The sequence below is a fragment of the Cucumis melo genome, chromosome 4, assembly GCF_025177605.1.
Source record: "Cucumis melo cultivar AY chromosome 4, USDA_Cmelo_AY_1.0, whole genome shotgun sequence".
NCBI classification, from domain to species: domain Eukaryota; kingdom Viridiplantae; phylum Streptophyta; class Magnoliopsida; order Cucurbitales; family Cucurbitaceae; genus Cucumis; species Cucumis melo.
Window position 1 is genome coordinate 25,308,594 of NC_066860.1, and position 25,414 is coordinate 25,334,007.

Consider the following 25,414-nt stretch of genomic DNA (forward strand, 5'->3'; position numbering starts at 1 on the left):
TGGTAAAGACTTGACATGATAAAACTATAACAAAAAACAAAGAAACTAATTTCTATTAGAAATTTAATAAACATGTCAAAACAAATTTCATATTAAGCACATGATACAAAAATCAATAGAACTCATATATAATAATTCAAAACATGCATGTTAATGTACAATAATTAAAATTGTAAATAAAAACTATATATACATATTATGAAAAATTAATAACAATACACACCAAAAACGTTAATTTTACAACATACTTATACATAATATGTTAAAATAACATAGTTAGGTAAATTGATAAAAATATTTAGACCATAAAAATAATTACAAAACTTATACTAATAGAAAGTAAACAACTAAATTATAGAAACAGATCATAAAGAAGCCATAAACTATACATAGATCTTAAAATAATTGAAATAAGAACCAAACATAAACAATCACATAAATCATAATGAAATTAAGATGAATTAAACCATGATCTTATTATGAATTAATAATATTTTTAACAAACAATAATCATGTAAATATGTAGAGTTACAACATGCAATAGTCATTACCTTCTCAAATATTTAAACTATGCATGATGTATACATGGATTATTGCATGTAATGTTCACAAATACCAAAAGAAAAAACTAACCTTATAACCTACCTGTTACGAAATAAATAACAAAGAAACTAAATAAAAACAATGCAACAACACAAAAAAGAATAGAGAAGAGAGGAAGTAGATGATAATTGAACTCAACTGTGTATTACAAAGGCACCATACACCTCTATTTATAGGACATATTATGGTATAAGTTGCGTTATGAAATTTAATGGAATAAATATTACAATATGAAATCAAATGAGAGTTATATGAAAATTGTAACCTATGTAGGTTATGGATATCTACATTTATAATATATTACTATATTTACAATAACCTACCCTTTTTATTTCCTTAAATCTAAGAAAAAGGAAAAATATATTCTTTTAAGGCAATCACCATAGTTTTTTTTTTTTTTTTTTTTTTTAAAGAATAATAATAAAATTATTCATCATTCTTGACCAAAAAAAAATATAAAAACTCAAATATTTTGTCCACTCTACAATTATCGACAATTCTGATTGAACCAAATTTATTTGGTTAGTTAAGAAAAATAATGGGCTAAAAACTCATCGGACACATAGCCAATCATAAACACAAATTTAATTGGGTGAAGATAACAATGTATTCTCTCATTATTTAAAATGGTTCAAGGAATAGAAATACATTCACCAATGGTAAAGATCATTCAAAGATAACAGAACTATAAGGGATTCATACAAAGATACCAGAACAGAAGAAGTCAGTTAAAGCTCCTTTCCCATTTTCCATTAGCAGCCCTTCTAAAAATTCTTGCCTTCTTCTTTGGGAAGGTCTCCCTCCAATCTGGGTGTTCCACTAAATAAGCCCACTGCCTGTTATAGAGGGAGAGAACATTCAATATGTCACGCCTGGCATTTGGATATAATGGATTGAGTTGTACGTAACAATTTTTCATGTAACATTCTTGAGGGACAGGGGACACAAATAGTTAGGTGGAAGAACGTTTTGAAATTCAGATGATAGAGCGAGTAAATATAATCTTATTCGCAGTGTATTTGACATTTGATACCTTCTAGAATTCTCCACGAAGTCTGGTCCTTCTACAGAAGGAGAAGTAGAACACGACTGGAGGATTTCAGAGTCGGAAAGGCGTTGTAGAGACAGGGCCATGTGTTGTTTCCATGGCGTCCTGTTATTATATCACAAGAACATCATTTGTCGTCGAGTGGAGTAAATTGTAACAATATATTGGAAATTTGAAAAGGGAAAAAGAGATCATGGGGAGGATTTGCACTTTAAAGTTTGACAGCTTACCAGCGGCATGGTTCAATTTTGAACTGATCAGTTTGAGTTTCGTATGTCTCCAACAGTCTGCCCTCCCAACTTGGATCTTCACATGATGAAGACAGTCGAATTCTCCGAACAACTTCATCTGGGCATCTTGAAGTACTATCAAAGCTAGCGGGGAACACAGATCCGTCAGATGTTTTCACCTGAATTAGCAAAAAGAAAACTAGATTATGCAAAATAAAATGTAGCACTAGGATAAGAATAACAATCACTTTCTGCATTATATCCACAAGAGTACAGTTTTCATCTCAAAGATGACTTGAAATGACTATTCACAATCACAATATTTTGGAACGAAGAAAAATAATCAGTAAAACAGTATAAAAGAAATAAAACATAGTTGTAGTTACTCGAGCATATTTTGATTAAATTTTTATTCTAAAGGTAGAAAATTGTTTTCCCAAACACGCTCAAACAATGGTGATTTTCTTGGCATGTTTGATGTTAATAGTATAGTTTGTAAATCTGCTCATAAATTGCGACGATAATGAAAACTGAATCTGAAAAGAGTAACAGAAATAAACAGAACATGAAACTGGATGAAGTGAAGGCTGACCGCGAATCCATTAAAGATAGGGTAAGAATTTCCGTGAGAGTCTCTCCGAGTGTTATGCAGAAGAATACAAAGAGTCTGAAGATGAAATTTCTCGGGTCTTGTCCACAAACTCCTTATAATTTTATTACACAGCGGTAACGAATAGCCCTCCATCTTTTTACGATCTCCTGTCCGAGTAATATTATTATTTTCCTGCATCAAACCCCAATTTATTCAATTCAACTATTCTGATTTTGTGGATAGCATCCTTGGAAAGCAATCACAAAGTAAGGGGTCCTGGGCCAGACTTTGAGTAGAACATCTTCAAAACCTCCAACTAAATGAACCTGTACTGGTAACAGATTCAAAATCAGTCCTCAAGCATTTGTTTAGAGCAATTAGTTTGTAAGATAAGGGGGAGTGACATCATGAAGTTACATCTAACTCAGCATCAGCAGTGGGATCGACAACTAGGGATAACATCTGTGAGAGGGCAATATTGATGATGTCTGGGAAATCCATATGTGCAACAGATGTCCTGAAATCCAGGAAATGAGGTCAGGTGCATAAGTTGACAATAAGTGTAACCTAATGGCATGATTTGCAGAAGCAATATACATAACTTTTCAGAATTAATTCTTACATTCCATTTTTTCGATTCCGAATAGCTATGCCCACACAAGTTGTTGCTTCATCAGTGCCAACAAACTTTAGTTATGCATTATGGGGTATAAAGACACAAAGTTAGAAAAGAACAGCAATCTGCATCTTAGAGAAGCAGACTATTTACTTTAATAGATTCATTAGGAAGTGTACATTTCACGAGGGTCTAATACCTTTCTACTCGGCTAAGCATAAAATTTTGTTCAGAATGCAACTGCAACATACTTATGGTTGAATAAGGGAAAAACTTGCTTTTGGTTCTTTGTTGAAGTCCTAAGGATAAATATCATAATCTTTTGGCATCTTTTAGAGGACATCCATGATCTCAAAAACTTAACCTTAAAGAGTATTATTGACATCTCACGGGACACATAAGCATTATATATTTAGAACTCAAGGACACAGTTTACAATCTATAAAGTTGATCTTGTTAAAGCAAGGTCGTGGTTATGACACGAGCAATTAGAATTTGGCCACCACGAAGTCTTGGAAAGACAACTACTTTTTGAAGCATTGAAATACAGGAAAACAGATTATTCAATCTTTGAGCTCTTTAATCCAATAGCTAACTTCAGTATAGCTGTTGAAAGATATTTTAGTCACTCTGCAGCTATTCATATCACTTATCCAGTAAGAGAATTAGCAAAGGACATCATTAAAATTCATAAGTGAGCAGCTTAACCAAAGAAAGAAAGGGAGAGGGGAAAGATTACATCCACTAATGCAGGATCTACAGTGGCATATTCTTTCTGAAATACATAAACCCATTTACTCATAGTTGATCTCTCGACACCAGACTCTTCAGAAACTGTGAACCTTATCTCAGGAGTACCCTTGAACAAATTTGTCGCATCAACAAGATAAGGGCACTCCATTAAAGCATACAAGACATCAGCGCCCTGTTCAGGAAAAAAGGACATTTCTTTCTGAATGATCAAACAAAGACATATAGCTTTTTCCAAGCATGGGATATCGGATACCTAAACACTTCTGATCTAATTTAATTATTCGAAAAAATTTCCCATCAAATGCTAATGTGTCACATATATATTTCTACTCTAAGCTACTCATATAGTAGTATCCAGAAAATTAATCAGTAAACAATGCCGTTTACAAGGTCAAAAGATCAAGAACAATCATAATGATCAAGAGCAAACAAACTTTTAAGTTTCAAGAATTTTCCTCAAGATAAGTTCAAATATTACCATATGAATCATAACAATCTACCGACAGTCAAACAATGAGTACAAAGACTTGATCATGGAAAATACAATCAAGAAAAGACAATAATAAACTTCTATTATTTCACAACTCAAAATCCATCCAAACTCGTTTTCTTTTGCTAATGGGATTTTCCAATGAGGAGATTGAAAACACCCACATCTTTAAACAAGAAAGTGGGTGGAAATCTGAATCTTTTTCACAAAAAACCAAACATTGAGATAGAAAAACGGGAGGAGACTTTAAAGATAAGCTAGAGGGGTTCATTAGAACGTTTGAAATGGAGGTTTCAAGTAAAAATTGGGAAGATTCGGGGCGGGAAAATACCTTATTTGACGAAGATGATTGGAGGGTGAAGGGTGCGCCATCGACGAAAATCATGGTTCTGGTATGGAAGCTTGAAGGAGATGATAGACGAAGGAAGAACAAATGGGAGAGGGAAGAAGAGAAGAAGAGAAGAAATTTGTGCAAGGAGAAAGAACCAATCAGTGGAAACTTTGTAATGAATTGTTTGAGGAAAAAAAACGGGTTTTCATGGGGTTTTTCTTTTCTTTATTCATGTTCATATTATAGCAAAGGAGAATCTGTCCAAATTTTGCATTAAAATTATAGTTTCATCTTAGACCCAAACATAAATAACTAATAAAATTATGACTCAAAAACACAAATTAACATCACCAGGAAAATGCAAAATCCCTATGTCAAGTGTTAATTTGACTATCTACCTTTTCTTAAAAAAAAAAAAAAAGAAAAGAAAAACGTAGCATCAACGTTGAGGTTTGAATTTCGATTTCTTTTCATTTATTGTTAAAAGAATAACATCAGTGCAATCAATTACAAAGGAAATTCGATATGTAAGTTTGTGACTAGTCTTTTGTTTACATCATTATGAAACAGAAAATTATAGAATTGGCCTTCACGTACACACCGCTCGCTCTCCATTCCTTTTACTCACTACTTCTTGTTTTTTAATTTTATTTTTCTCCTTTTCTGCTTCATTAGTATAGTTTTATCTTACTTCAACCTTTTCTTTTTTAACCATATTATCAATACCTTTTAAAATAATATTTGGATATAACCTTATTAATTGTGTAATTAAAATTTGTTATGCAACAAAAAAGTTAAAATTATTATTTTCTTGTCATCCTATTGCTATTGTATACAATGGGACTATATGAAGATAGTTACAACCAATAATATACCTAATTATCGTCCTACATTTGAAGAAATAAACTTAAAAAACGCAACGAAAAAAACTCAACTAGTGACGATAATGAGTAACAAAAGCGAGTAAAGGCTGAAAATAAACACATGTATACAATAAATCAATTTTGTAATTTCACTTTGTGATGACCCGAGCAAATGTTATAAAGATGGAAATGGAAAAAAATGAGCAAAGGTTAAATGGGTCATTAGTACATTTTTTTTTAACATCACTCCATCAACCTATTTTACTTGGTTAAAATGTCTTTGATAGTGTACTCTAAAATTAGAGTTTTGGCCTTTGATTTTGAAGGATGTTGCTCCACATAATATGTGGTGGTGATGACCTTTCGATGGAAATATAAACATCTCAACTCTATTCTTTATATCACAACTCAACTTATATGCTTCTTTTACCTTCAACTATGTTTCACCATTCCCTCTTATCCCAAACTCTAAAATCTTCAATTAAATTATTTCATGTCTACAACTTAATTTCCATCTTATCAACAATATCTATGGCTTAATTTTAAATTTTTACACAAAACTTCTAATTATTTTCTAACTTTTTTCCTCTTGTAGAAATATCTGTTCCATTTTTGTATCTATTTGGATTCAAAAAATAAACCAAGAATTTCTTGTCACTCACATCTCTTTTTCAATACATATATAAGCAACCCATGATGTCTTAAATTTTCATTATTCTTGCCTTTTAGATTTCTCTTTCTTGTTATTTCACATCTAGTATAATTAAACTAGTACATATTATCAATTTCTATCTTGTTTTATATTGAATCATTAAATATACCTCGAAAAACCATTATTTATATTTTATATATAAAAATTTAGTTAAAAAAGTTTCTACCATGGATTCATCATTTTCAATATTATAATTTAAATCAATAATAAGAACTTTACTATCATTTGAGATATCTCTAACACCCTTAATCACTCCTTTCCTTGATAAATGGAAAAGGAAAAAAAAGAAGTAATACCTTAATTGGAAAAAGGAAAAACAAGATAAAGAAAATATCCACTAAACTCCTCTATACTTACTTATGAACCAACAAAATTTCCATCACAAATGTACCAACAAAGATAAAGCATTAAAAATAAATACCTTCTTCAAGTCTTTGTCTTTCCTAAACACAAAATCACAATATACATAAACTAAAATACAAATTTCAGAAAAGAAAAGAATTAAAGCAATAATAAAGTACAAAACCCAAAAAGTATATATTTGAAATTATGAAAATAAAAATAGGTTGAAAAGAAAAGATAATAATAATAAAAAATAAAAAAAAAATGGAAGATGATTCATTTCAAAGTTCAACGGCCCCCCTCACCCCCCCGGGGTCCAAAGCCCCAATCCTGTCAATTCATAGAAATTCAAGTTTTTATTTTGCAAATTTGATATTCAAACAAATCAAACCACAAACTCCCAAATTCCCCGCCACCATGCCCGTCGACTCTCCCCTCATCCCCACCAACACCACCTCCGCCGCCACCTCCGCCCTTACCACCACCACCACCACTACCACCGTCACTCCTATTTCCTTCACTCTAACTGCAGCTGCTACCGCCCCCACTACCGCCGCCGCTGCCACTGCCGCCATTGCTCGTCCGCTTGCGAATCAAGCACCATCCAGACCCATTTCTTCAATTCCTCAAACCCACCATCTCCATTACCCTTCTCAAGCCCTCTACCAGCCTCAGTCCATCCCCGTTCGAACTCCCAACACCCAATTGCCCAAGCTTCATCAGGATGCATCTCAGGCAATTCTTTACCCTGTCGCCTCCTCTGGCCGCGGCTTCGTTCCTCGCCCCATTCGTCCTCTTCCCGTCGATCAGGCCGTCACCCTAGCTAACCCTGGCGGCTACCCACATCGCCCCCTTGTCACTTTCCCCCATCGCCCGATTGGGTCGCCTCATTTGGACTCCATGAGCCATCCAATGCATATGACTCGACCTCCCAATTTGCAGCAGCAGCTTATTCCCTTTTCTGGGTCTTCCATTTCGGGCTCGATTAAAGGTGCCCCCAATTCCTCTGATCCAAAGGTTAGTTGGGTAGTAATTTGATTTAGTTCTTGAGGCGTTAGTTTGATGGGTTAAAAGAGTTCAGGTTTTCGCTCCTTAGTTACAAGAATTGCAAGATTGATGTCTGATTGTGAGTTGGTTCTTTGGCTTTTACCCAAAAAATTCCATTTCTTTTGCTCAATAGTGACTTGAAGTCTTGACCACCTGAGTTAACATTTGAACCTGAGTTTGTGTGACCGTTGGATGCTTATAGTTGTAGACTTGTTTCTGTTCTAACGATTGGGATAGTAATTACATGTTATTAGTTTAACCAACATGTGGTTTGTCAATTATGCTTTGTGGAGTTACTGTTTTTTTCAATTGGTCGGTTCTTTCATATCATTTTTTGAATTCCCAAGTCTCTTTTAACTAATCCTGTTGCCCTTTTATTGAACCCCATGAGTTTGTTATGTCCCCCACGCTCTTTCCTAGATTTTCTTGCATAGTTTAAATTGACTTTACCACTCTTTCTAGGCTTTTCCTCCATCAACAATCTGCGAGTCCAATGGGTGTAAAGAAATGAGGTAATTGTTGCTCCTTATGTTACATATATTTCATTCATGATTTTTCTAAACTTGTGACATTGTGTTTTTTTGTCTGGGGACAGAGTTAGAGACGACACTCTTTGTGTGGTTAGAGATCGAAAAGTAAGCTCTAAATTCTGAAGTTTGTGCCCTTTTCTTTTCTTTAGAAGATTTCTGGCATGGAAAAGTTCCTAGATCCCTTTCTGTTTGAATGATGATCACTGATTCACTTATATATGCAATTTTGATATTTGCAAATTTTCCACCCCTTGTTTTACTGCAAATTTCAGGTTCTTGAACTTACATTTCGAGTATGATGTGCAAAATAGTTTGCCCTTCTGTTTATAAAATTGAAAATTGTGACATGTTTGTTCTTCTACCAAGAACCTAGTGATTCATTTGACTTATGAGTTAGGGAATACGTGACTTACAAACGGAGGGATGGATCAAATTGACTGTGGTCTTAGATGTTTTATGTCTTTTGGATAAATGAAGGGTGTCTTCTTCGTTTTTATTTAATATTCACGTCCTTTATTGCTGAACGATGCCTTTGCACTCTGTGGGATCAGATTTTCAATTCTGTTTAATAAATACTTGCTTAGGATGAGTACTTTGTTTTTATAAATGTAGCAAATACCATTTTATGACATACTAATATAGTAACTATTGTTAGGTTCGGATAACTGATGGGGCTTCTCTTTATGCGCTTTGTCGATCATGGTTGAGGAATGGTTCTCAAGAAGAAAGCCAGGTCTTTGTTAGTTCTGATTTCAACATCTTTCCTTTGGTGGATTTTAACTGCACTTTGGTCCTGTTGTTTTAACACCACACTATTTGTTAGATCCTTATAGGATTAGATTTTTGATTAAGTGTCAGCACTACAGCAGATTGGTCTTTCTGTTGTATCTTTCTCATTCATATTTTGTACATATCAATATTGGATTCTTCATCATGATTGATGCAAAATGTGGTTTATTTAAATTCTTTAAGCCCTGTGTTTGGTGTGTAAAAGATTGGAGAAACTTATAAGGGACTTCCCTTGGGGAGTGGAGGAAGGTAAAGGTGCACATTTTGTGCGTTGAGCAATTCTTGGGAAGACTGTGTACTTGGGAGGATTGGATTTACAGAATTTAAGTTCTCATAACAAAGCATTATGGGCAAAATGGTTATGATGCTTTTCACTCGCTCCTTCCTCCATGTGGTATAGGATTATCATGAGCATGTACGATCTCATCCTTTTGACTGGATTTCAAGTGGGGTTAAAGGCATACCCATAAACATGTAGAAAGAAATTTCTATTAAGCTTCGATTCTTTTTTATCTGATTCAGTGTGTGATGGGTGATGTAAATGGTACTCTCTTTTGGGAAGGTAGGTGGTTCCGGGACCGATGTGCAGCATGTTCCCTAACATTTACCATTTATATGCTACAAAAAATTGTTATGTTCCTGATGTTATGATTCGGTCACAAAGCTCATTCACTCATTTGTTCAAGCTCCATTGTCCGATGGAGATTGTGGATCTCCTTTCTCTATTGGATGATTTTGAATTTAGGAAGGGGAGAAGGGACCTTCAACTATGTAGTCTTAGCACCTCCAAGGGCTTTTCTTGCGGATCCTTTTTTATTTGGCAGACCACTCCCTTTCCAGGGGGTGTCTTTTTTTTTTATTCTTGTTTTTTTTTCTTTTATGTCTTTGGAAGATGAAAATCCCAAAAAAGGTAAAGTAAATTGTCTGGCAGATTATTCATGTACTTCAGATAGAATATTGAGGAAGTTACCATCTTTGGTTAGGCCTTTCTATTGTATCTTGTGTTGGAGGGTTGAGGAAGATCTAGATCTTTTATTTTGGAGTTGTGACTATGCCCAGTCCGTTTGAGACCACTTCTTCAGCATGTTTAGCCTTGAGATAGCTTATCACAAATTTTTTAATGCTATGTTCAGGAGTTTCTCCATCTGCCGTTACGAAGGATAATAGAGTTTGGGGATTGAGAGGGAATCTTTTGATGTATGGCCCCTTCTGAGATCTAACCTCTTCCTTAGAGGTCGATGACGAGTTCCTTTTGTACATGTGTTGCTTGATTGAGTGCTCCCTTTCGTGCGCTTGTTTTTTGTTCTTCCGTATCATAATTCTTTTTTTATCAATGAAAGTTGGTCTTTTATCCCCCCTTCCCCCTCCCCCCCAAAAGAAAAAAAAAAAAAAAGAAAAAACACTTTATCACCGCCGGTATAAACCAATAACTTGAATAAATGTAAACTAGGAAACTTTATCTTTGGTTTTGAAAGGCAATTCAATCTTGGTGAAGAGTGTACATCAGCACTGCTTTGGTCTTTTTCCCTTATTCTTTCATTAGTTTCATGCATGCAAACTTATTCATCAAGTCCCATGTCTATTTTGTCCCCTTACTTTCAATGGTTACTTAAGCTACTCCTGCTTAACTAGTATGCTTAAATACATTCTTTTCTGCTAGGCAAAGTTCCTTTCTTTATCATATGGTGCATTTCCTTTTTGTGGAGACTTCCCATTCCAATAGAAATTTTAAGTATTTTAAAAATCATTGCTATTACTCTTTTCTGTATACACTCTCCTATTTTCAATTCTTAAAAGGCAATATTAGCTGATCAGATATCATCTCCTTTTCCCGCTGTTGGTCTTTGTAATATATTCACCCGAAGGAATGTATGCTTGCTGTCCTATTCTATTTTTAAAATGCTTGCTGATAATTTTTTCTATTGGCAGCCACAATATGGAAGCTTTTTGAGGTCACTTCCGAGACCACTGCCCATCGCCGTGGCTGGTGCTGCTCCATCACAGAAAAAGGAAGTTGTCAAAGAAGAAGTTGATGAGGAAGATAAGGTTGGTTTTTGTTCAGATTATTTAAAATTTGGTTTGGAAATCAAAACAAATTAATGAATAAAAATTACAGTGCCAAATTAGTACAGTATAGTTTGCACTCATGGATTAAGCTCGGACATCTATAAATGCAAAATCATATTGATGAGAAGCTTGTCCTTTTCATTTGATGCCTTCTTCAAAATTGAAAGGTTTTCTATTGTTGGCAATCATTTAGTTGTATAATTGATTCCAGATCTTCATTATAGATTTATAGATTTGGATATGATGGAGGCCGAGGTGACGCAATAAGGTTTTGATAAATTTCGATAATTCTTTCTTGGACAATGAATTTGATGCAATGCAACATATTTACTAGAAGATCCGTACATTTTGTTGAAAGGAGAAAGCCCACATCCACTTTGTACCCTTGTCGAGAGGGGTGGGTGTGCTTGCTTGGTAGCATAAATGTATGACCTCAAACCCTCGACCTAAATCAAACTTAAATATTGACATTTGTTATTGGTTTCTTCTCTGGGTTATTTCTTGTTTGCACTCTTAACCAGTTCTTTAGTTTATCAACAAACTGAATTCTTCTCAGAAGTGTTTCTTGTCCATAAGGTTGTTCTGCAAGAACTATTGGGCATACCTTTACTTGTGTTTCTGCTTTTTAGGATGAGGGATCCATTGAGCACTTGTCAACGCAAGAGTTATTAAAAAGACATGTTAGACGCGCAAAGAAAGTCCGATCACGGTGCGTTTTCTTTTCCCAGTTTAATTTCTATAGTTCTTTCATCTTTGTAGTTCAGCAAATCCGATTGACATTTGGTTTTAACAACCGTTTGGTTAATTGATATCCTCTTGGTCTCTTAGTCAACTATGATGTTGGTTATCTGTACATTCTAACTTCGAATATTAATTTGTTGCTTTCTGTTTGTATTCATCCAGATTGAGAGAAGAACGGTTGCAACGCATTGAGAGATACAAAACGAGGCTCGCTCTTCTCCTCCCTCCTCCAATTGAGCAGTTGAGGACAGATAACGTTACTGGAAGCTGAATACGCATACCGAAATCCTCGCCCTTAAAATTCACTGTGGACTTCTGTCCAAACCATTCTTCCCCAACTACAGATGAGCTCGAGAAACATTCAACGGAAGCGCCGAGGATTATATGTAGATGCACCAGATAGATATATATTTGATTAGATATTGGTAATTCTTGTCTTCCTATCAGTTCCTTTTTGACAGTTTGTAATTGTATAATATGCTATGAATCAGGTTAAGAAAAAAAAAAAAAAATGAAGCCATTTACTGAGGTTAGAAATGGAAAACATTGAGAAGTAAATCACATATTTTTCCTTTCTTTTCTTGTTTTTGTACATATCTCCTTTGCTTTTTCTTGTTATTTGTTGTGATCTATTAAATTAACCAAACTAATAAATATAAAACTGTCTGATGTGTTTAATAATATATATTAATTATCTACTAATAATTTTGATTTCAAGCTTATTTCTATCTTAATTTTTCAATAATTTGCATCTTCATCTAAAAAAAATTAGACACTTAGCTGAGATCTAAAAAAAAAAAAAATTAAAAATTAAGAATTACTTTTTTCTTTTAATTTTCGAAAGGTTGACCTGATTTTTTAAAACCATTGTAAAAAATTTAAAAAAAGTATATCAAAACCTAGAGAGTATAAAGGTTGTAAAACAAGTGTTCATTGAATTAATTTTGAAGGATTAAAAACTAAAACTAAATGACCTACCAAGGACGTATTAAACTTTTGTTTTGTATTTTTATCTAAAATAGGTTTATAAATATTTTAAAATATTAAAGAGATCAAAAAATTGTATTAGATTGAAATTAAAAAGTTGATTATATCACATCACAAGATTGAAAGCTCTGACAGATTTATTGGACACTTAAAATAATATTAGAATGTCTTGAATATGTTATTCGCTTTAGGTGGCTAAGCATGAGTCTCAAAACATAATTTGTGTATTTTTATTAATTTTATTTATGGATAATTTTTTTTCTCGAAAAATATCATTCTTTTCAACACCTTGATTGTTGTATTATGGACAAACGGTGGATCAATCACACTTTCAAGGACACATTCAATAGTACTACCCAACTTTTTTGGGAAGATATCTCCACTCGCTTGGGGCTGCGGGACTCGTAGATCAAAACTTTTCAAAGACTGTAGTCCCTCTACAATTGCCTTTAATTTGGTTCATCTTTCTAGTATACTCATTGTAATATTTGGCTGGTAGCACTGAAAATGTGCTATTTAGCTTTACTTTTCTCAACTAAAGTTGATACATCTTTACGTTCTCATTATGTTCCAAGATCAAAAGTATTGTCTTGATAGAAAAACAACAATATAAAAATGAGATCTAGAGAGAAGCTCAAATACAACATTCAATACAAACAAATAAAGCTAGAGAAAAACTTTTCAATTAATTAAGAGATCGTATACTTTGCTAAAAAAACCGTAGTTTTGGAGCACCACAATGATGCTAAATTTATGATAATGTCATTGTTGAGAAATATGAAAGGTTTTTAAATTAAAATAAATATAAAAATAACACTAAAGCCACTACTTTTGAAACTTTAGACAGCAATCGTGTTTAAAATCAACGATTTGTTTTTCTTGATTTTCAACGTGCTTAACAATTTTAAAACCATCCGTTCAAATTGTAAAACATATAAAACAAAAAAAAAGTTTTTTTTTTTAAAATTAGAAACTAAAAAAAAAAAAAAAACCAGGTGGACATCCAAACAACTCCTCGATAAAGTATTTAAATGGGTGTAGTTTCTATTTTTAAGCACCAAACCTACCTTCAAAACAATTCACCCAAACCATATGGTTAGACCTTACCGGTCTTGTTGCCTTGAGTGAACCATCCAAGAGATGTCGATTGAGGACGGTTAATTATTTCATTTCTTGACTAATAAAAGGACATGTAGATGGACTACATGAATTGTCTCGTATCTAATAGTCTAAACCATTGATATATATAAAAGTTACGTTGATGGATTCATTAAGACGTTTTGAACATGTTTAAAAGATAAGACGTGTCTAACATGTTTAAAAGATATGCTGATATAAAGTATAAAATATAGGCATTTATTAGCCTGGAAAGAAATGTTGTGGTTTGGGATATGTCTGAACTCTTTAGTTTTGTCTTTTGTTGTTGGTATATTCACTTTCAATCTCACTTGCAAGGAACAAAATGAAACTAAAAAACTCTCCAAAAGAAAAAAAAGATAGAAATCGAAGACGAGGACAAAGTTCGAGCAAAATCGAACATACTTACAATTGCAAACAAAGAAATCGGTCTGTTGTTTGTTAAGATAGCCCACTAATTATTTTCCCTTTTGGCCCACTGTATTATGACCCAATTACATATTCTAGAAACAGTTTGTTATATGAGGAATTATATGATGTGTGTGTGAGTAGGTAAGAGTTTTTAGTCTCAGCTTCCCTTTATATATTTGAGATTTGTAGAATATCAAAAATATAATGGAAGCTAGAGTTTTCTCTTGCCAAATTCTCTTCCTCTTCATTCTTCTCCATTTCTCTTTCTTTTCTATTTTTAACTTGGTATCAGAGCTATGAGAGTCTAACTGACCAATATATTTGCAATTTTTTTTTCTTTTCAACCTTCTCTCCTTCCATACGGTGACCAATATACTTTTAATTTTTTTTTCTTTTCAACCTACTCTCCTTCCATACGGCAGTAGCACATCATATCATCTTATTTTTTTTTTCCTTCTTTCCCTTCTTTTGCAACAACCCAACCCATCTTCTTTTCTAAGCAACCCATCCCATCTTCTTTTTTTTTTAAACTCATGTCTACACAGTAACCCATCCCATCATTATTAATTCTCTTTTTTTTTTGTTTTCTTCACCATCTTCATCTCATCAACGTCTTCATCAATTTTTTTCTCACCATCTTCATCTCACAGAACGTACAGAGTAAGTTCTGTCCTCCTTTATTATTATTTTTTTCATTGAGCATAAGACTTCAACAACAAAATCACTCACAAAATGAGTTCAACCTCATCCCTACTCGGTGTTGAGAACACTGAAGCATCTTCACCGATTAATCAAATATTTGGATCGGGCAACAAAATATCGTTAGTGAAGCTCAGCGATGATAATTTTCTCTTATGGAAGTTCCAAATTCTTACAGCATTAGAAGCTTATGATCTGGAAAATTTTCTTGAATCTGAATCAAAACCACCATCAAAATATCTCATATCCACTGGGAGTTCATCAGCATCCGCTACTAGAACACCAAATCCGGCATATAAGGTATGGAAACGCCAAGATCGCCTTATCTCCTCATGGCTTTTAGGATCTATGAGTGAAGAAATATTGAATCAGATGCTTCATTGCAAATCTGCAAAAGAAATTTGGGGAACTCTTCAAGGTATTTTCTCTTCCCGTTACTTGGCACAAGCTATGCAATTCAAAAACAAACTTCACAATATAAAGAAAGAATCCATGCCATTAAAAGAATACTTTCTCAAAATACTGCAGTGTGTTGATGCCTTGGCTTCAATTAACAAACCAGTTTCATCTGATGATCATATTCTGTACATATTGGCTGGTTTAGGATCTGATTATCAATCCATGATATCTGTTATTTCCGCCAGAACTAACTCTCCTTCTGTACAAGAAGTTATGTCTTTATTACTTACTCAGGAATCTCAAAATGAGAGCAAATTAATCAGCGAAACTGCTCTACCTTCTGTTAATATTGTCACCCAAACAACTGAAAAAGGAGCAGAATCTTACATAAGGACCAACCAAAACAACTATCACAACAATCATTCCTACAATCAAAGGGGTGGCCGTGGCAATGGAAGATCAAACAGGGGAGGAAGAGGAAATCGTAATAAACCACAATGCCAAATCTGTACAAAGCTTGGACATAGTGCTGATCGCTGCTTCTTTCGATATACTCTAAGATCAAATTCATCAGGTTACTCACCGAACTCACATAATACTTCATATACTAATATGAATAATCATCCATAGATGTCTGCTATGGTGGCTGCCCCCGACCTGAATATTGACAGCAATTGGTATCTTGATTCGGGAGCTACAAATCATTTAACTCATAGCTTGAGCAACCTATCTACTGGATTTTAGTACGGGGGAGGAAATCAAATATATGCAGCAAATGGGTCAGGTTTGCCAATCACTCATTATGGTTCCATGTCATTTAACTCCTCTACATTACCATTTAAATCATTTACACTCAATAACTTACTCTAAGTTCCATCTATTACCAAAAACTTAATCAGTGTTTCACAATTTGCCAAAGATAATCATGTTTTCTTTGAATTTCACCCCACTTTGTGTTATGTGAAGGATCTGGATACTGGCCAAGTACTTCTTCAAGGACTACTTAATGATGGGCTCTACAAATTTACCATTCAACCATCACATAAAAGACTTCACCATTCTGACTCCAACACCAAGTCTGTTTTCAATACCGTCGTACCTAAATCTAATACTCCCTTACTTGATTTATGGCATAGAAGACTAGGTCATCCCCATTTACCTATTGTTAAAGCTTTTTTGAATCACATTGACCATTCTTCTGGTACTATAAATAAACTGAATTTTTGTGAAGCATGTGCATTGGGCAAACATCATGCCCTTCCTTTCTCTCACTCCCTTACTCTTTATACACATCCTTTACAACTTATTACTTGTGATTTATGGGGTCCTGCCGTAAATGTATCTCATAATGGTTTTAGATATTACATAAGTTTTGTTGATGCCTATAGTAGATACACCTGGATATATTTCTTAAATTTCAAGTCTGATGCCTTTTTAGCTTTTCAAAAATTCAAAACCTGTGTTGAAAAGTCTCTTGGTCAATCAATTAAAAGTCTTCAAACTGATGGTGGTACTGAATTTAAACCATTCAAACCTTTTCTTGATCAACATGGCATTGAACATAGGATAACATGTCCTTACACTTCAAAGCAGAATGGCATAGTTGAGAGAAAACATAGGCATATCATGGAAATGGGTCTTACATTGCTATCTCAAGCCACTTTACCTCTATCATTCTGGGATGAAGCCTTCTCCACTAGTGTCTATCTCATAAATCGTTTGCCTACCCCAGTTCTTGATAATATAAGCCCGTTGGAGAAGCTATTTTGCCGGAAACCTAACTTTCCTTCTCTTAGAGTTTTTGGTTGCAAGTGTTATCCCTACCTTCGACCCTACCAATCACATAAACTATCTCTCCGATCCACACCATGTACTTTCCTAGGATACAGTACCTCCCATAAAGGGTACAAATGTCTAGCTTCAGATGGGCGTCTTTTCATTTCTAGACATGTATTGTTTGATGAAAATTCATTTCCATATGCATCATTTGCATCTCATTCTAGCATACCCAAATCCAATAATGTTCTATCCCCACCACTTCACTCAATAATTCCATCATCTCTTATGAACCATAATGAGGATAGGCGACACACTGACACAGTTTTTGATAACACTGATCATCTAAACCCTACTATTGTGTATCCTTTAGAGACAGGTACTCAAGAGAGCCCTAGGGATGATGGTAACAGTGGTGGTATTACTCAATCTCCAAGTCCTATGGAACCACTGCATCAAACTGATTCTGGTATGAATACTCAACTTCAATCTACCTCTATTCATCCCATGATAACACGGAGTAAGCTGGTATTTTTAAACCAAAAGTATTCTTGATTGATTATACTCAAACTGAACCTTGCAATGCCAAGGAAGCTTTTAACCATCCTCATTGGAAAAAGGTCATGGAAGAAGAGTTTGAAGCCTTACAAAAAAATGGCACTTGGAGCCTTACTCCACAAAATCCTAATCAGAAAATTGTTGGTTGCAAATGGGTTTTTAAGATAAAAAGGAATTCAGATGGGTCTATTAGTAGATATAAAGCACGCTTAGTTGCTAAAGGGTTTCATCAAACACCTAATATTGATTACAATGAAACATTTAGCCCTGTTGTGAAACCCGTTACTATTCGCATGCACTTAACTATAGCAATTATGAAAGGATGGAGTATACGTCAATTAGATGTTAATAATGCTTTTCTTCATGGAAATTTAGATGAAAATGTTTACATGAAACAACCATTTGGTTTTGAAGTTAAAAGTTCTTATCCTATGGTTTGTCATTTGAAAAAGGCTCTGTATGGTCTTAAACAAGCCCCTCGAGCATGGTATGAAAAGTTGAGCTCAAGTTTACATTCCCTTGGATTTAGAACTTCTAAAGCTGATACATCTTTATTAATACATGTTACTCCTACACCTTGTTGCTATGTCTTGATTTGCGTTGATGACTTGATTATCATGGACAGCTCTGAGAAAGATGTGAATTCTTTAGTTCATTCTTTAAACAGTCAATTTGCACTTAAGGATTTGGGAAAGCTGAGCTACTTTCTTGGAGTTGAGGTGTCATACCCAACTAATGGAGGTTTGTTTTTATCTCAATCAAAGTATATTACTGATTTATTACAGAGAACAAAAATGCTGGAAGCTAAACCTATTTCTACACCTATGGTAAGTGGTCCGTTACTTTCTGCTTTTCAAGGGGAACCATTTCATGATGTGCATCTGTATAGAAGTGTTGTTGGTGCATTACAGTATGCCACACTTACTCATCCTGAGATATCCTATAGTGTTAATAAAGCTTGTCAATTTATGCATACTCCAAAACATACACATTGGCAACTTGTGAAGAGAATTCTAAGATATCTTAAAGGTGTACTATATCATGGTTTATGGTTTCGTAAGTCTGATAATATGTCCTTAGTTGGTTTTGCTGATGCGGATTGGGCTTCTGATCCAGATGATAGGAAGTCTACTTCTGGTTTCTGTGTTTATTTTGGAAATAACTTAGTACCTTGGGGTTCCAAGAAACATTCTATTATTTCCAGATCTAGTACTGAAGCTGAATATCGTTGCCTTGCTCTTTTGGCAACTGAACTGGTATGGATTTGTTCTCTCTTGAATGACTTATATATTGATCTACCTTTTCCTCCTATTTTGTGGTGTGATAATCTAAGTGCAGTGCATCTTAGTGCAAATCCTATATTACATTCCAAGACAAAGTGTGTTGAATTTGACATCTACTTTGTTAGAGATCTTATACAAAAGGGAAAATTAGCTATCAGACATCTTCCCGCAACTGAACAAATTGCAGATATACTCACCAAACCATTGTCTGCTCAAAGTTTTCACACGCTGAAGAATAAACTTACTGTCATTGATTCAACAACCATTGGTTTGCAGGGGGGGTGTTAAGATAGCCCACTAATTATTTTCCCTTTTGGCCCACTGTATTATGGCCTAATTACATATTCTAGAAACAGTTTGTTATATGAGGAATTATATGATGTGTGTGTGAGTAGGTAAGAGTTTTTAGTCTCAGCTTCCCTTTATATATTTGAGATTTGTAGAATACAAAAAATATAATGGAAGCTAGAGTTTTCTCTTGCCAAATTCTCTTCCTCTTCATTCTTCTCCATTTCTCTTTCTTTTCTATTTTTAACTTTGTTGACGAAATTAAAACCAGTAAAATTCTAATATATAAAAAAAAAATAAAAACCATTGTTGAGGATGAAATTCAAACAGAAAATGAACAAAAACCATTGTTTTAAGAAATCTTCAGCTAAACAAATCAATAAAACCAAAAAAAGAAAAAAAAAAAGAAAAAAAAGTTGAGCGTCAAAAGAAATCTTTTAACTTCAAATCGTGAAGAAAATCGAAGAACTTTGGAGATTATTGGGTGAATATGGAAGTAGTTGGTGGCAGAAACTTGGAGAATGTCGAATAAGATCATGAAAAAGCACATTACTTTAACCAAAATATGGATATGTTTTAGGAGTTTTTCACATTTGAAGAGACGAGGGTAGTTTTGCAATATTTTACCATCCAAAGATTATTATCTGATTACCATATAATTCTCCATTATACTAATTTTTATCTAATTATTGCTTGATTGCTAGCCAATTGATTGTTAATGATACCAATTATTGTCTAATTACTATTAATCAATGATACCAATAATTATCTTATACTTATTATTATAATATGATTGTTGTTTTATTGATATCTAATTAAAATGGATTATCAAATGATATTGATTCTTATTTGATAAATATTCAGTAATTGTTATTTGATATTTATTATAATATAATTGATAATGATATTAATTTGCTATCTAAATGTTGTTTTATTACTATTTGATATTGGTTATTATTCGATCGCCAATAATACTAGTTATTGTCTAATTGTTGTTAGGGGACTTATCTAATATTGGTTGTTAATGAAACAAATTGCTATCTGTTATGAAATAAAGGATAATGAAACAAACAAAGAGAAGAATAGAGAAGAGAGGAAGAAGAGAAGACAATTGAACTCAATTGTGGTGAGTCTTACAAAGGCACCACACTCCTCTATTTATAAGACATATTATGGTACAGGTTACATTATGGAATTCAATGTGATGGATGTTACAATATGAAATTGAATGTGAGAGTTATATGAAAATTGTAACCTATGTAGGTTATGGATATCTACATTTATAATATATCATTATATTTACAATACTCCCCCTTAGATATCCATATTATATAAAAATAAATGCCTAGTTAAAACCTTACTAGGAAAAAACCCGATGGAAAAAAAATCCTAATGAAGTAAAAAGAGTACATCATTTTTATACATTAATAACTGCCTCATTAAAATCCTTGCTAGGAAAATTCAATGAGAAAAATCATAGTCAAGGAAAAAAGTGTAGTACTCTTATTCCTTGAGGACAATATTTCTACTCTCTCTTATGGATACATCACTTAAGTTCTCTGAGTCGTCGCATTCCAATGTTGTGCACTAGCTTTTCAAATGTTGATGTGGTTTGTCATGTGTATAGAAGAGTTTTGGTGAGATATGCTTTGTTCTATCTCCTTTTATATACTCTCCTTTGATTTGTGTTATACATGTAGTATTATCTTCAAATAATATTGTTGGTAATTTTTACTGAAAGACAAACCACATGTTTCTCGAATATGATGAGTCATTGACCTCAACCATGCACATTCTCTACTAGCTTTATGAATTGCAAAAATTTCTGCGTGATTCGATGAAGTGGCCGTCATGGTTTGCTTTACAAACCGCCAAGATATGGCAGTTCCTCCACATGTAAACAGATAATCTGTTTGAGACTTACTTTGTGTGGATCAGATAAATATCCAGCATCCGCATAACCAACTAGATCAAAATTTGATTTATTTGAATAAAACAAACTCATATCAATTGTCCCTCGAAGATAACGAAGTACATGTGATCGAACCACCATTGGAATGTTCAATGGGTGTGCTTTGTCCATGTAGAATCTTTTTAAAATCTTTTCTGTATATGTCGATTGATGAATAAAAATTCCACCGGCTAAATGCTCGATTTGTAAGCCAAGGCAAAATTTTGTCTTACCAAAATCTTTCATTTCAAATTCCTTTTTGAGATATTCTATTGCCTTTGAAAGCTCTTCAGGAGTTTCAATTATATTTAAATCATCAACATATATACAGTTATAATCACAAATCCTGACTGTGATTTCTTAATAAAAACAAATGGACAAATTGAATTATTTTGATAACCTTCTTTCAATAAATATTCACTTAAGCGATTGTACCACATTCGTTCTGATTGTTTCAATCCATATAATGATCTTTGTAATTTGATTGAACATAATTCTCTAGAGTTTGAATTATATGATTCAGGTATCTTAAATCCTTCAGGGATTTTCATATAGATTTCATTTTCCAAAGATCCATACAAGTATGTTGTAACTACATCCATAAGATGAAAATCATACAGTCAAACTAATTAAATATCTTAATGTAATAGCATCTACCACAAGAGAATATGTTTTCTCATAATCAATGTCTGGTCTTTGAGAAAATCCTTGTGCAACAAGTCGTGCTTTATATCTAGTGACCTCATTATTTTCATTTCGTTTACGCACAAATACCCATTTAAATCCCACAGGTTTTACACCTTTAGGTGTATAAACTACAGATCCAAAAACTTCATGTTTCGTGAATGAGTTTAGTTCTGCTTAGATGTCTTCTTTCTACTTGGGCCAATCCTTTCTATTACGACATTCGTCAACAGATTTAGGTTCATAATCCTCATTTTCATGAATGATATTATGTGCAACATTATACACAAAAATGTTGTCCACAACTACATTAATTCTATTTCACCTTTCTCCTGTCATGGTATAATTTATCGAGATCTCATAGTTATCTTCATATACTTGAGTCTCTTCTACATTTTTACCACTAGTCGTGTCCATGACTTTTTTTTGAATGTTTCTATTGTCAATTAAGTCATTTCGACTATTGGTCACTTTTCTTTTTCGAGAAATTTTATCCTTTGAACCCATCGGTTTACCACGCTTTTGGCGCAGCGCTGATTCATTAATTGTATCAACTTGCTGAGTTGGGATTTCAATTCTAGATGGAGCATTTGTAGCTAGAATATATGACTTGGTCACATTCTTAGTATCTGTAAATGCATCTGGCATTTGGTTTGCTTATAAATGAATTATCTTTTGAACTTCTAGTTCACATTACTTTGTACGAGGATCTAAATGAGACAATAACGATACATTCCAGGCAATTTCATTTTCCAACTTCTTAGTTCCTCCCTTTAATGTTGGAAAATTTGTCTCATTAAAATAACAATCAGCGAATCGTGCAGTAAATACATCTCCCATCAAGGGTTCAAGATATCTAATAATTGATGGGGATTCAAATCCGACATATATTTCTAACCTTCTTTGAGGTCCCATTTTAGTACGTTGTGGTGGGAAAATTGGAACATATACTGCACAACCAAAAATTCGCAAATGAGAAATATTTGGTTCCTGGCCATAAGCTAATTGTGTTGAGGAATACTTATGATAAGATGTCGGTCTTATGCGTATAAGTGACGCTGCATGCAAAATAACATGACCTCATATAGATAATGGAAGTTTTGCTCTCATAAGTAATGGTCTGGCAATCGATTGTAAATGCGTAATAAATGATTCTGCCATACCATTTTGTGTATGAACATGAGCTACAGAATGTTCAATATTTATCCCAATTGACATGCAATAATTATTAAATGCTTGGGATGTAAATTCACCAACATTGTTAAGTCGAATGTTTTTTTTATTATATAATCCAAAAACTGTGCTCTTAATTTGATTATTTGAGCAAGTAATTGTGCAAATGCAAGGTTTCGACTTGATAATAAACACACACGTGACCATCTACTTGATGCGTCAATTAAAACCATGAAATATCTAAATGGTCCACTTGGCGGATTGATTGGTCCATATATGTCACCATTCTAAAAATGTAGGTGACTCAACTCCCACTTTGGCTGGTGATGGCCTAATAATTAATTTTGCTTGAGAGCAAGCAATACATGTTAATTCTTTGGATTGAAGAATCTTCTGGTTCTTTATTGGATGTCCGTGAGAATTTTTAATAATTCTTCTCATCATTATTGACCCGGGATGACCCAATCGATCATGCCAAACAGTAAACATATTTAAATTCATGAACTTCGGGTTCATGGTGGCATATGTTTCAATTACTTGTATATGAGTATAATATAATCTAGAAGAAAAGGCATACAATGTTTCCAATATACGCTTCTCATGTGAAACAATAAATGTAATATAAAGATATTCTATATTATTTTTTTTGTTAGTTTCAACACGATAACTATTTTGACGTATATCTTTTAAACTCAATAAGTTTCATTAACATCATTTTTCTCTTCAGGAGACTCAAAGAAGTTCGCCACATCCAAATGGGTCATGTTGGAAGGGTCAAATACATCATCTTAATAGGCAAAGTTTACTTCCATATTCTTCCCTTTTTCCTTCAATGAGGCTTGATAGAGGTCGACTAAGTGCTTGGATTACAACAAGTACGAGTCCAATGACCATTAATACCACAACGGAAGCATTGATTTTCACCACTTTTAATTTTCTTATTTTGTGGAGTCTTCCTTCTATGATCATCATTTGTAGTTTTCTCGAAATCTAAATGATTATTATCACATAAAGTATAATTATTTCTTCCTCTACCACGGTCACGACCTCGGTCACGATTATGACCACGACCTCGACCATTAATATTATTTAAAAATACAACATTCGCTTCAGGGAATGGTGTTGCTCCAGTTGGTCGAGATTCATGGTTTTTCATTAATAACTCATTATTTTGTTCAGCCACAAGAAGACATGATATGAGTTCGGAATACTTTTTAAAACTTCTTTCTCGATATTGCTGCTGCAGAAGCATATTCGAGACATGAAATGTTGAAAATATTTTCTCTAACATATTTTCATTAGTAACTTTTTCTCCGCATAACAATAATTTTGAACAAATTTTAAATAATGCGGAATTATAATCACTTACTGATTTAAAATCTTGCAACCTTAAGTGCATCCAATCATATCGAGCTTTAGGAAGAATCACATTTTTTTGATGATCATACCTTTTTTTTAAACTTTTCCATAGTTCATAAGGATCTTTTATCGTACGGTATTCAATTTTTAGTCCCTCATGAAGATGATGTCAAAGGAAAATCACGACTTTTGCCTTTTCTTGACTTGAAGTCGTGTTTCCTTCTTTAATCGTTTCTCCAAGATTCATGACATCCAAATGAATTTCACCATCAAGCACCCATGATAAATAATTATCACTATTGATATCAAGAACTAGAAATTCTAATTTGGAAAGACTTGACATAGTAAAACTATAACAAAGAACAAAGAAACTAACTTATATTAGAAATTTAATAAACATGTCAAACATGCATTCTAAGACAACTTAGATAAATATCATACTATGCACATGATACAAAAATCAATGGAACCCATATATAATAATTCAAAACAGGCATGTTAATGTAAAATTACATATACATATTATGGAAAATTAACAACAATACACACCAAAAATGTTAATTTTACAACATACTTAAGTAAATTGATAAAAGCATTTAGATCATAAAAACAATTACAAAACAACTAAATTATAAACACAAATTATAAAGAACCCATAAACTATACATAGATCTTAAAATAATTGATATAAGAACCAAACATAAACAATCACATAAATCATAAAAAAATTAAATATGAACTAAATCATAATCTTATCATGAACTAAAAATATTTTTTAACAAACAATAACCATGTAAACATAATTGTAAAATTACAACATGCAATAGGTATAAAATATTACATTCTCAAACATTTAAACTATGCATGATGTATACATTGATTGTTTCATGCAATATTCACAAATACCATAAAAACAAACTAATATTATAATCTACCTTTTGCAAATAATAAAATT

At 33.2% G+C, this 25,414-nt stretch overlaps 2 protein-coding genes across 5 annotated transcripts; one reads left to right on the forward strand and one right to left on the reverse strand.

Moving 5' to 3' along the window:
- Window positions 1-1,166: 1,166 nt before the first annotated feature.
- Window positions 1,167-4,885, reverse strand: LOC103500294 (protein N-terminal asparagine amidohydrolase). 2 transcript variants are annotated; one of them, XM_008463547.3, is made up of 9 exons: window positions 4,664-4,885; window positions 3,829-4,014; window positions 3,096-3,160; window positions 2,891-2,990; window positions 2,761-2,799; window positions 2,474-2,665; window positions 1,882-2,060; window positions 1,637-1,756; window positions 1,167-1,439 (listed from the first exon to the last, which is right to left on the reverse strand). In XM_008463547.3, exons 1-9 carry the CDS (start codon window positions 4,715-4,717, stop codon window positions 1,328-1,330), a joined length of 1,047 nt encoding a protein of 348 aa, XP_008461769.2. In that variant the 5' UTR covers window positions 4,718-4,885; the 3' UTR covers window positions 1,167-1,327. The 2 variants fall into 2 exon arrangements, with proteins under 2 accessions (XP_008461769.2, XP_008461770.2); XM_008463548.3 differs by lacking the exon at window positions 3,829-4,014 and having other exon boundaries at window positions 4,664-4,861.
- A 2,005-nt stretch (window positions 4,886-6,890) lies between these two features.
- On the forward strand, window positions 6,891-12,334 carry LOC103500291 (uncharacterized). 3 transcript variants are annotated; one of them, XM_008463542.3, is made up of 7 exons: window positions 6,895-7,597; window positions 8,090-8,139; window positions 8,223-8,262; window positions 8,813-8,890; window positions 10,876-10,992; window positions 11,643-11,722; window positions 11,917-12,334. In XM_008463542.3, exons 1-7 carry the CDS (start codon window positions 6,998-7,000, stop codon window positions 12,023-12,025), a joined length of 1,074 nt encoding a protein of 357 aa, XP_008461764.2. In that variant the 5' UTR covers window positions 6,895-6,997; the 3' UTR covers window positions 12,026-12,334. The 3 variants fall into 3 exon arrangements, with proteins under 3 accessions (XP_050939228.1, XP_008461766.2, XP_008461764.2); XM_051083271.1 differs by lacking the exon at window positions 11,643-11,722 and having other exon boundaries at window positions 6,891-7,597; window positions 11,917-12,095; XM_008463544.3 differs by lacking the exon at window positions 8,813-8,890 and having other exon boundaries at window positions 6,893-7,597.
- Window positions 12,335-25,414: the final 13,080 nt, after the last annotated feature.